A 12919-nucleotide genomic window follows, 5' to 3' on the forward strand; every position below is an offset into this window, starting at 1 on the left:
TTTTCAAGATGTTTGTGCATATAAAGATCTAGAGCAATTGTTAATGGAAGGAGAAAGTCTCACAGAAGATGAGAATTCATTGAATAAAAATAAAAATGATGGCTATAAATGTAAATCCAGCTTTTATCCCCTACAATCTAGGGGTAAGCAACTGGAGCTGTTTCAGAAAAGAGTGGTTGAGGATTTGACCATGTTAAATGAATTTAAGACACACTACGAATAACCTCACTAAAAGGGAAAGAGATGCACTGAGAGCTCTTGAACAAAATGAGAACCTTGTTATTAAGAGAGCTGATAAAGGCAGTAGTGTTGTTGTCTGTGACAGAACGTGGTATATAGGAGAAGCTAAGAGGCAATTGGAAGACACTAATGTCTACAAGAAGGTCTCCTTTAATCCACGTTTTGACTTTCAAAGACAACTGCTTAAACTTCTCAATGAAGGCAGGAGATATGGCTTCATTGACAAGTCTACTTTTGATTATTTGTATATAGAACATCCAAGAACAGCTGTGTTCTATCATCTACCCAAGACACATAAAGGATTAAACGATATAAAGGGAAGACCGATTGTGTCCGGTAATGGTTCCCTATTGGAACTACTATCAGAATGGGTGGATGATATACTACAGCCTTATGTTCTTGGATTGAGCAGCTATACAAGAGATACCACTCATGTCCTAAATATTTTTGGAGAACATGAGTGGTATGAAAAATATAGTTGGTTGACTATAGATGCCATCTCATTATATTCATCCATTCCACACACTATAGGCCTGCAAGCTGTACAATACTATCTGGATAGAGACACCAAAATGAATGATGATTTTAAACTATATGTGCTGAAGGTAATAGAATTTCTACTTCAACACAATAGTTTTCTTTTTGAAAATGATTACTTTGTGCAACAACAAGGGACGGCTATGGGGGCACGCTTTGCGCCCTCATATGCGAACTTGGTAATGGGATGGCTTGAGGAAACATATATCTATAGTGACAACAACCCCTTTAACAGGCATATAATTCAATATTAAAGGTTCATTGATGACCTTATATTGATATGGGAAGGTGATGAGATTGAGGCAGATAGGTTTGTGAACTATCTTAACACTAACCATATGGGTTTAAAATTCACCAAAGAGTGGAATAGAGAGGAAATCAACTTTTTGGATATTGTATTAAAGGGAGAAATTGTCAATAGCTGTGTAAACACTACCTTATATCGAAAACCTATTGCTGGTAATGCCCTATTATATGCCACCAGTAGTCATCCCAAACATGTATTCAAAGGTATCGTAAAAGGTCAGATGATGCGAGTAAAAAGAAATTGCTCTAAGGAAACAGACTATGCAAGGGAAAGTGAAAATTTAGTTGAGCGTCTGACAGAAAGAGGTTATCAGAAAACGGAAGTCTTGAGAATCAAAAAAGAGGTTGATAACTATAAGAGAAAAGATCTATTACAAAATAAAAAAGTGCAGAAAGTGGACACAAGACCTATATTCATCACTAAATATTCTAATCAATATAATAACATTTGTGGTATTATAAAAAAATATCTTCCCATTTTATATGGAGACGATATATTGAAGGATATTATAAGTGATGGCTGTAAATTTGTTTATTCTAAGAATAGCACATTGGCCAATGTGTTATCCCCCAGTATGCTCAAAACTAAAAGGAATAGAGATGATAGCTCATGGTTAAAACACAGTGGCAGCTTTAAATGCGGCAGTAGTCGCTGCAAAGCATGCGAGTACCACAATGTGACAAGTACTTTTACATCACATGTAACAGGAGAAAGCTTTAATGTACAGGGATGTGTCAATTGCAGTTCTTGTTATGTGATTTACTTAGTTGAATGCACACTTTGTAAGGGTCAATACGTGGGTCTCACAACGCGTGATGTGAGAACACGTATAAGAGAACATCTAGGAGATATAAGAAATAAGGTACCCTGCTCAGAATTGAGCAGACACTTTATTTTTGAGCATAATCAATCTGTTAAATCCTTCAGCTGGAACATCATAGAAGCTGTTAAAACCCCAAGTCGAGGAGGAGATAGATCACAAATTCTAGGTAGACAAGAGGTCTATTGGATATTTAAATTGAAGACACCGGTCCCCATGGGGTATAATTCTGAATATGACCTTGTACATTTTTGGGAGTAATAAAGTCATTAGAATCATATCCAGATATCCAGACAATGTATGTTGCTGTTTAATCGTATATATTTTTGATTAAAAGTTTCAAGATAGGTTTAAAAATATTTGACAAATTGTCTATATATTTACTATATATTAAGAGCTAGTATTGCTTTTTTTAAAAAAAAAAAATTATTATATGTAAATGATTTATACTTAATGTCTTGATTCTTTTAATATATTATTAATATACTGAATTTATCTGTGATGATATCTTGTACTGATTTTTAGGTCTCTTTGTCCCTAAGCTCTGTATACATATGTGAAATAACTTGTTTGCTTAATTACCTACACATAGGAATATATTTTAAAATATTTTGAACATAGGATTATTTTTCAGTTTAATTATGAACATATAAATTTAAAAGTTGTTTTTGTTTCTGAATTATTTCAATGTTGATTTATAAATATTTCCTAATGTGTATGATAGCTGTCTGATATAACTTCTTGATAATTTGGCCTTATCCACATTCCAGCAGTTAGCGTGTAAGGAGTTAAGTCCAGCAGGTAGAATTAATTAACTAATTAACTATAGATCTATATAACAACTAAGTTTGTGGTCATAGGATATGGTCTATGAATACGGCAACAGCTAGCCGAAACGCGTTAGACCCTTTTCCATCACATTTTTAAATGTTTTTCTATATTCTACGCCTGTTTTAAATGGAACAATAAAGTATCTGTTTTTAGCTTACCTTTTTGGGACCGTTTCCTTTTTTCTATTTTTGCATTTTTAAAGGGTTGTGAGGAGCCCTTGTTCTTAGGTCCTGGTAAGCTGGTTTGAGCATTTGCCATCATACCCACCAATATAGCCAGAGGATAACGGAACGGTTACGGAGACCGGTGACCTGACGTCACTTCCGGAAGTAAGCCCTGCACCCCCGATTGGGATTACCGGTGAAAGGATTGAGGTTGACGGTCGCACTTACTCTGTGGTCGCCACCTCTGCCAGACCGAATGTAAGCCGCCCCAGGAGAATATACAGCAGCGCATCACAGAATCAAGGTAACGCTGAAAGCTGAATATAAGGGGTTGTTCGTTTGCGGTGTGGCAGGTGAAGAGGGAAGTTCTGTCTGAAAGTTTGTCTATTCAGTATTGGACTAATATCGGTCTCTATCGGCTATTTGGAGTATTTGTATTCTGTGAGTTTTTACGCTTTACTGCTAGTGTGATCCTCCTTGTTTACTTTTTCCGCTCACTTCTTCCAAGACTCATAATACCAGCGTTAGGCAAATCCCATTAAAAAGATAGGATACGCGATTGACGTAAGGGGATTTGCGGTAAGCTCGAGTCACGGAAGAAAAGTGAGAGGTACACCTGTATCTGCCAGACTCGTAATACCAGCGGGCGTTAAAAAGCAGCGTTGGGACCTCTCAACGCTGCTTTTTAAGGCTAACGCAAGACTCGTAATCTAGGCGATGGTGTTCCTCTCATAAATTTTCTTGGCATTCTTTTAGAATTCCTAGAATTTTACAGTTTCTTCAGGATGGTTTGGATAAAGGTTTGTCTGCAAGTTCCTTGAATTGACAAATCTCTGCTCTTTCTGTCTTATTTCACAGAAAGATTGCTAAACTTCCTGATATTCATTGTTTTGTGCAGGCTTTGGTTTGTATCAAGCCTGTCATTAAATCAATCTCTCCTCCTTGGAGTCTTAATTTGGTTTTGAAGGCTTTACAGGCTCCTCCATTTGAACCTATGCATCCTTTGGACATTAAAATACTTTCTTGGAAAGTGTTGTTCCTTTTGGCCATCTCTTCTGCTAGAAGAGTTTCTGAATTATCAGCTCTCTTGTGAATCACCTTTTCTGATTTTTCATCAGGATAAGGCAGTTTTGCGGACTTCATTTAAATTCTTACCTAAGGTTGTAAATTCTAACAACATTAATAGAGAAATTGTTGTCCCTTCCTTGTGTCCTAATCCTAAGAATTCTTTGGAAAGGTCCTTACATTCTTTGGATGTGGTGAGAGCTTTAAAATATTATGTTGAAGCTACTAAAGATTTCAGGAAGACTTCTAGTCTATTTGTTATCTTTTCTGGTTTCAGTGGTTAAAGCTTTTGATTCATCAAGCTTATTTGAAGTCGGGTCAAGCCCCGCCTCAGAGAATTACAGCTCATTCTACTAGATCAGTCTTCACTTCCTGGGCTTTTAAGAATGAAGCTTCAGTTGATCAGATTTGCAAAGCTACAACTTGTCTTCTTTGCATACATTTACTAAATTCTACCATTTTGATGTATTTGCTTCTTCTGAAGCAGTTTTTGGTAGAAAAGTTCTTCAGGCAGCTGTTTCAGTTTGATTCTTCTGCTTCTGATTTAAAGGGACAGTCAACACCAGAATTTTTGTTGTTTAAAAAGATAGATAATCCCTTTATTACCCATTCCCCAGTTTTGCAAAACCAACACAGTTATATTAATACACTTTTTACTGCTGTGACTAGCTTGTATCTAAGCATCTCCTGACCGCCCCTAATCACATGACTTTTAGTTATTATCTATTGACTTGCATTTTAGCCAATTAGTGCAGTGTCTGCCACAACCCACGGGCGTGATCACAATTCTATCTATATGGTTTACCTGAACTACTCTCCCCTGCTGTGAAAAGCAAATACAAAGCATGTGATTAGAGGCGGCCTTCAAGGGCTTAGAAATTATCATATGAGCCTTCCTAGGTTTAGCTTTCAACTAGAATACCAAGAGAACAAAGCAAAATTGTTGATAAAAGTAAATTGGAAAGTTGTTTAAAATTACATGCCCTATTTGAAAAATAAGTTTTTTTTTGGCCTTGACTGTCCCTTTAAGTTTTTTCCTTTCATTTATAAGATTAAATTTATATTTTGGGTTGTGGATTATTTTTTTTTCAGCGGAAAATGGCTGTTTTTATTTTATCCCTCTCTCTCTAGTGACTCTTGTGTAGAGTTCCACACCTTGGGTATTGCTATCCCATATGTCACTAGCTCATGGACTCCTGCCAATTACATGAAAGAAAACCTAATTTATGTAAGAACTTACCTGATAAATTAATTTCTTTCATATTGGCAAGAGTCCATGAGGCCCACCCTTTTTTTATGGTGGGTATGATTTCTCCAACATAGGTGTGTCCGGTCCACGGCGTCATCCTTACTTGTGGGATATTCTCCTCCCCAACAGGAAATGGCAAAGAGCCCAGCAAAGCTGGTCACACGATCCCTCCTAGGCTCCGCCTACCCCAGTCATTCTCTTTGCCGTTGTACAGGCAACATCTCCACGGAGATGGCTTAGAGTTTTTTAGTGTTTAACTGTAGTTTTTATTATTCAATCAAGAGTTTGTTATTTTGAAATAGTGCTGGTATGTACTATTTACTCAGAAACAGAAAAGAGATGAAGATTTCTGTTTGTATGAGGAAAATGATTTTAGCAACCGTCACTAAAATCCATGGCTGTTCCACACAGGACTGTTGAGAGCAATTAACTTCAGTTGGGGGAACAGTGAGCAGTCTCTTGCTGCTTGAGGTATGACACATTCTAACAAGACGATGTAATGCTGGAAGCTGTCATTTTCCCTCTGGGATCCGGTAAGCCATGTTTATTACGATTGTAAATAAGGGCTTCAAAAAGGGCTTATTAAGACTGTAGACTTTTTTTGGGCTAAATCGATTGATTATTAACACATATTTAGCCTTGAGGAATCATTTTATCTGGGTATTTTGATATAATAATATCGGCAGGCACTGTTTTAGACACCTTATTCTTTAGGGGCTTTCCCAAAGCATAGGCAGAGCCTCATTTTCGCGCCGGTGTTGCGCACTTGTTTTTGAGAGGCATGGCATGCAGTCGCATGTGAGAGGAGCTCTGATACTTAGAAAAGACTTTCTGAAGGCGTCATTTGGTATCGTATTCCCCTTGGGGCTTGGTTGGGTCTCAGCAAAGCAGATACCAGGGACTGTAAAGGGGTTAAAGTTCAAAACGGCTCCGGTTCCGTTATTTTAAGGGTTAAAGCTTCCAAATTTGGTGTGCAATACTTTTAAGGCTTTAAGACACTGTGGTGAAAATTTGGTAAATTTTGAACAATTCCTTCTGTTGATCAGATATGTAGGGCAGCGACTTGGTCTTCACTGCACACTTTTACCAAATTTTACAAGTTTGATACTTTTGCTTCTTCTGAGGCTATTTTTGGGAGAAAGGTTTTGCAAGCCGTGGTGCCTTCCATTTAGGTGACCTGATTTGCTCCCTCCCTTCATCCGTGTCCTAAAGCTTTGGTATTGGTTCCCACAAGTAAGGATGACGCCGTGGACCGGACACACCTATGTTGGAGAAAACAGAATTTATGTTTACCTGATAAATTACTTTCTCCAACGGTGTGTCCGGTCCACGGCCCGCCCTGGTTTTTTTAATCAGGTCTGATAATTTATTTTCTTTAACTACAGTCACCACGGTACCATATGGTTTCTCCTATGCAAATATTCCTCCTTAACGTCGGTCGAATGACTGGGGTAGGCGGAGCCTAGGAGGGATCGTGTGACCAGCTTTGCTGGGCTCTTTGCCATTTCCTGTTGGGGAGGAGAATATCCCACAAGTAAGGATGACGCCGTGGACCGGACACACCGTTGGAGAAAGTAATTTATCAGGTAAACATAAATTCTGTTTTTTTTTTGTTGTATAAAGCACAATTATTTCCAAATTCCTTTGTTGATGCTTTTTACTCCTTTCTTTATCACCCCACTACTTGGTTATTCGTTAAACTGAATTGTGGGTGTGGTGAGGGGTGTATTCATAGGCATTTTGAGGTTTGGGAAACTTTGCCCCTCCTGGTAAGATTGTATATCCCATACGTCACTAGCTCATGGACTCTTGCCAATATGAAAGAAATGAATTTATCAGGTAAGTTCTTACATAAATTATGTTTTTGTGTTTCAGAATAAGATAAAAATATAGCTAATGGAGACAGGGTGACATTAGGCACGATGTTAAGGGGTTATCCAGATGTATTAATAGATAAGGTATGGGTTTGCTTTAGTGAAGGACTATGCTAACATTCTGAATCGTGTTCCTTCAATTCATAACCTTTTTTAATCCCTTTGTCACACCACTAATGTAGAACAGGTTTTTATGATGTTTAGAGCCATAAAACATTGGCTACTAATTAAAGGGACAGTTAAGTCAAAATTAAACTTTCATGATTCGGATAGAGCATGCAGCTTTAAACAACTTTCCAATTTAATCTTACATTTTCTTTGTTCTCTTGGTATCGTTTCTTGAAGAGTAAAACCAGGTAGGCTCACAAGAGCTCAGGAGTGTGCACATGTCTTTAGCATTCTATGACAGCAGTGATTTTCAACATTATTTGTAGCTTTGTTATACAATGTTGCAAAACACTGCTGCCATAGAGTGCTAAAGACACGTGCACACTCCTGAGCTCTTGTGAGCCTACCTGGTTTTACTCTTCAAGAAACGATACCAAGAGAACAAAGCAGATTTGATAACAGAAATTGGAAAGTTGATTAAAGCTGCACGATCCATCCTAATCATAAAAGTTTAATTTTGACTTTACTGTCCCTTTTAAGCAAAGAACCCAGGTCTAAGCTTCTAGATTTGTCTACAGATAATCATTGGCCCTGACTCTCTGAATAATAATTGGTGCTGTGTGCCCTACACTAGCTACCTATTTGCCCCTATAGATAATGAGAACCTACGGCCCTTATATTTTATCTGATGATGAAATAGTTTGTTTAGTCCAAAGCCTACACTTGATGGTAATATTTGATTTCTTCTTTCTCTTCCCCCTCTCTATCCATTTCTTCTCCTTTTTTATTGTACAATTTCACCTTTTTCATAATCTTTCTCTTTCCACTTCTCTCTTTCTCACCCTTTCATTCCCCTACTCTTTCTGCACCCTTGTCTCTCCATTTCGTCAACAGGCTTTTGTGGATTTCTTTTCCCGTGGTCTGCAGGCAGAGTACAGAAGTAAGGGTCTCACTGTGCAGGTGAGTGAGTGGAAGGCGTTTCATTCAAGCATCATTGTTATTGTGTGGTTTCCACAGCAACAGCGGCTGTCTTGGTAACACCGAGATCACATTCACCCACTCAGGAATGTGACGTGCACCTCTCACCAACTCCTGGTTTTATATATATTTTCCCATTTAAATGTTATTGTTTTCTTTCTTTTTTTTTTCTTTTTTTCTTCTTCGATGCATTTCCAATATATTACTGCAAATTTTTCCATCAGTGATCTTGCAATCATATAATTCGCCAACATTGTAAAGACACAGCCATTTTCATTCTTATATTTAACCCCTTTTATTGCCAGGGATTCCATTTTATTAATATGCTTTTGCCTTAAGATTTGTAGTAAAAAGAAACCAGTTAAAATATATATTTTTAACATTGCATTATTTTTAGGCACATTATTAGTGTTTTCACCAGCAAATAAACAGTTAAAAAAAAGAGGATTTTATCACACAATGCACTGAGGGTGAGGTGCAAAATGAATAAAATATTTTGGTAACTGCCTTAACATTTCCTTTGTTTTTTAAACAGTTTGTAGCATAAAAATGAAACTTTTTATTTTAAACCAGTGGTAAAGGAGTAGGCTACTTTTTTTTTAATCACATTAGATTAGAGAAACCCTTCTGATCAAGTCTGCTACTTTTTCATATTTTTGTAATCCACACAAACAATAACCTCCCACTGGGAGATTGATTTCTGCTGCTGTATCTAGTTAACATAGTTTTTAAATAGAGAATACCTCCCTTTGGGATGTGGTTTCAACTCGTAAAAGCAGCTATATCAAGTGTCAAAATAAAGATAAACTAGCTATTTGTAAACAGTTCATATACTCCAGCAGTTAAAATGGATTATTGGAAACACAATAAAGGAAAGAAAAAAATGACAGTATAATGTCCCTTTATTTTCTGCAAATTACTTTAAACCTTGTGGTATATGGTTACTGCCTGTCACTGGTAGAGTGCTAAAGTGTAATAATTATTTTTATGTTAACCCTCCTGTGGCATCCAATCAAAAGCTTTCTTCTGTCCCTCTGAAAATCAGAGGGCACCTCCCTTCCCTGCATTTTGACACGTGAAAGACAGATCAGAATGAATCCTGATATTTTCAGTGGGGTGAGCTGTATAGCTTTTGATTGGTTGTACCAACAGCATTGTCAAAAGGGAAAAAAATATCCTTAGACTGTTGATGACCAATGTGGCAACAGGACGTTAAAAAATAAATATGATTTCAGCTCTCTAGCAGAGGTGAACAGTATCATGTACCACACGGTTTAAAAGGACATAAAACCCCCCAAAAAATTATTTCATGGTTCAGACAGAACATACAATTTAAACATTATCAAGTTTTCTTGTTCTCCTTTGTTGAAAAGCAGGACGATAAACTCTTTTCAACAATGTTAGTGCTCAAACCAGGCAAAAAAATATTTCTTTTTTAAGACACGATGAGTCCACAGATCATCTTAATTACTAATGGGATATTCACCTCCTGGTCAGCAGGAGGAGACAAAGAGCACCACAGCAGAGCTGTTAAATATCTCCTCCCTTCCCTCCCACTCCAGTCATTCTCTTTGCCTACGTCAGTGATAGGAAGTGGTAAAGTGAGGTGTTAGATTAGATTCTCCAATCAAGAGTTTATTATTTTTAAAGTAGTGCAAGATTGTGCTGCTTTGTCCTAGGGTGTAGCCATAGTCCATATCAGTCTCTTCAGTAGAGCCTTGGTGGCTTTAAAGCAATGGGAACTTGTGGGACATAATTCTCACTGCGGCTCCCATATTTCATGCTGCCCTAATCTCCTATAGTCTGAGTAATATGACTCAGTCTTTTGTTTCTCCACAGGTCGATGTGAGGAAGAGGACCTCTCAAACCTGTGAACTGCCTTGCTGTCAGGCAGTAATATGAGGTAAGTGCTACTTTTATTTTCTGGGGCAGGAGAAACTCAGAAGGAAGTAAGCACATTTATAGGTACCTTACACACAATATAAAGGGCACAAGACAAAAGGGGCACTTTATTATGGATTATAAACTCTCCTAGTCTGGAGAGGACTGTGGACAGCGTTATTAGCAGGCATTGGGGCTGGAAATGCAGGGAAAGATTGTTTCACTTATGGCTCTGGTGGGTTTTTTTCTACTGAGGGGTTAAAAATAACCGGGAGAAAACTTTTGCATTTGGCTACGCCCACGATGGGTGGATCTCACTGACTGCGCGCCACTTCTCTGCGCCTCAGTCTGGGGAACATATCGAGCAGAGTTTGTCTAGGAACGCATGGTCTGTGCTAGACATGCGTTCCTAGGACTGGGCAGTGATGAAATTCCTCTGCTGCAATAACGGATCGTCTGCTGCGTAGTGGACAGATAATCTTCCCCTTGTCAGTGAGGTAGGCGCCTCAGCAATGTAGCTGAGGTGTGGAGGTGTGTCAGTGATGTCAATTATTGTTTTTGCTAGTCTACACAAACTGCAGTAAAATAGTTACCATTTAAATTTAAAGAAACAGTAACTTTTTTTGATTTTGATGTTTTTAATTTTAAGATTTTTATTTAATAAATTGTCAATTGTGAACCAGTATGGATCAAGGGGCTTTGCAAAATGTTCCTTGCTCCTTGTGTTTTAATGCCATTGTGGAACCACCAATACCTTTCTGTCCCTCATGTATTGAGAGGACTTAAAGTTATAGGGAAAAGATTTTTTCTGAGCCATCTTCTTCTAAAGCGGATGTTGTCTAGGAGTCTAATGATCAGGTACAATATATGCCTCAGCTTTCTCCTCAAGCGTCCCAAAATTTACCGCCCTCACAAGCAGTGCCCTGCGCCTCCTCTCTAGCTCCCGCTGAAGTTACTTTAAGGGACATCTCATCTCTCATGTGTTCTACAATTTCTGATGCGCTGTCTGCTTTTCCAATGTTGCAGGGAAAGCGTAAGAGGAAAATCAGACACTCCGTAAGCAAGGTTTCTGATGCAATTGTTGCGGTTTCAGAGGTCCCCTCTCAGAAGCCTGAGGAGGAGGATGCCGTTATACCATCTGAAGGTGAAATTTCAGATTCAGAAAGTGTAATTCCTCTTGCTGATACTGAGGTTGTAACTTTTAGATTTAAGCTAGAGGCACCTCCGTCTATTACTTAAGGAGGTTTTAGCTACTTTAGACGACAGCGACTCCACGGTAGTTGTTGTTCCTAAGAAGTCCAGTAAGCTGAACAGATATTTCGATGTACCTTCCTCGACAGACGTGTTTCCGGTCCCCTGACCGAGCTTCTGAGATTATTACTAAGGAGTGGGAGAGACCGGGTATTCCTTTTTCTTTTACAAGATATGACAAGTCCACGGATTTCATCCTTACTTATGGGATATCGCCTCCTGGTCAGCAGGAGGAGGCAAAGAGCACCACAGCAGAGCTGTATATATAGCTTCTCCCTTCCCTCCCACTCTAGTCATTCTCTTTGCCTGTGTTAGTGATAGGAAGAGGTAAAGTGAGGTGTTAGTTTAGATTCTTCAATCAAAAGATTATTATTTTTAAATAGTACCAGTGTGTGCTATTTTTCTCAGGGCTAGAGCTTCTGACTTTTCAGCAATGGACTGGGGAGATTTTTATTCTGCTACGCTCCCATATTGGTTGCTGCCCTGCTGATGGTCTTAGCAGATATTATCTAAGACCCTGTTTGTCCCCACAGATGTGCTAGAGGTGAGGAAAAGGAACATCTTCATTGTGTGGGACAGCTTCATACTGCGTTCAGCATTGAGGCATGTACAGTCATTTATTTCTGAGGAGACCGAAGTATCTCAGAACAGACTGGCATTTATTCCCTGTACAGGGAAGGGGTAATCGTTTTGCACAGTTATGTGCATAAGTATTCCCTTTTTTATTTGGATAATCAGTGGCCTAATAAAGGTTTAACCGGTGGCTATGTTTATTATGGGCTTGATGCTGGGAGATTGTGGCATGCGCAGCAAAGTGTTCTATCTTTAACTTTGGCAATAATAGTATAGTGTGTTTTTATTGTGAGGGGGCACATTGATGGTTCGAGGCCATTTTTATAAGATACCGACATGTTTATTTCCCATGCGGTTCTTACTGTAGCTGGGGACTTTAGCTGCACCCACGATGGGCGGGGCTTAGAGTTTTGCGTGCTCAGATGCGCATTTACTATCTGGATCCTGTCTTGGAGCAGCATGTATCTAGGCTCCGGTGTGGCCTAAGTCGCTTGTGTTTATAATCATCACAAGCGGCCTTAGGAGCGCCGTCCACGACTATTCAGTGTTCGATTGGGACAGGTAGGCGCCACAGCTCTGCAAGGGGTTAATTTAGGCCTAAATTGATTTAATCGGTCATACACTTACAGTAAAAGCTTTTCAAAGTGTTAGGGTGCTTCCAAATTACTGCAGGTTTATTGCGAAGCAGCAAATGCATATACGGTTTAAATTTTTAAGAGACAGTACACCCGTTTTTCAGCAACTTTTCTAAAAAAATGTATTTGACATTTCAGAATATTGCTATTGCTGGTTTGTTTGTCATGGCTGAACTTCAGGAAAGTACATGTTTTATGTGTTTAGATGCCAATGTGGAACCCCCTATTCCTTTTTGTCCCTCATGTACTGAGAGGGCTTTACAATTTAAAGAACAAATTTTCTTTAATGTAAGTATATCTAAGGATGCTTCTCAGACTGATGAGACTTAGGGTATGCCGCAACTTTCTCCCCAAGCGTCACAACCTTTAACTCCCGCCCAAGCGACGCCGTGTTCTTCAACTGCGT

General features: G+C 38.7%; 1 protein-coding gene across 1 annotated transcript in view; it reads left to right on the top strand.

The window, feature by feature from the left end:
* The window catches only part of HSD17B12 (hydroxysteroid 17-beta dehydrogenase 12), a 412681-nt gene that overhangs the window by 345506 nt on the left and 54256 nt on the right, over positions 1–12919 (top strand). Inside the window, exon 9 of the mRNA XM_053720221.1 lies at positions 8090–8155. Coding sequence (XP_053576196.1) covers positions 8090–8155 — 66 coding nt within the window. The remainder of the gene's footprint in view (positions 1–8089; positions 8156–12919) is intronic.

Source organism: Bombina bombina, chromosome 7, assembly GCF_027579735.1.
Source record: "Bombina bombina isolate aBomBom1 chromosome 7, aBomBom1.pri, whole genome shotgun sequence".
Lineage (NCBI taxonomy): Eukaryota > Metazoa > Chordata > Amphibia > Anura > Bombinatoridae > Bombina > Bombina bombina.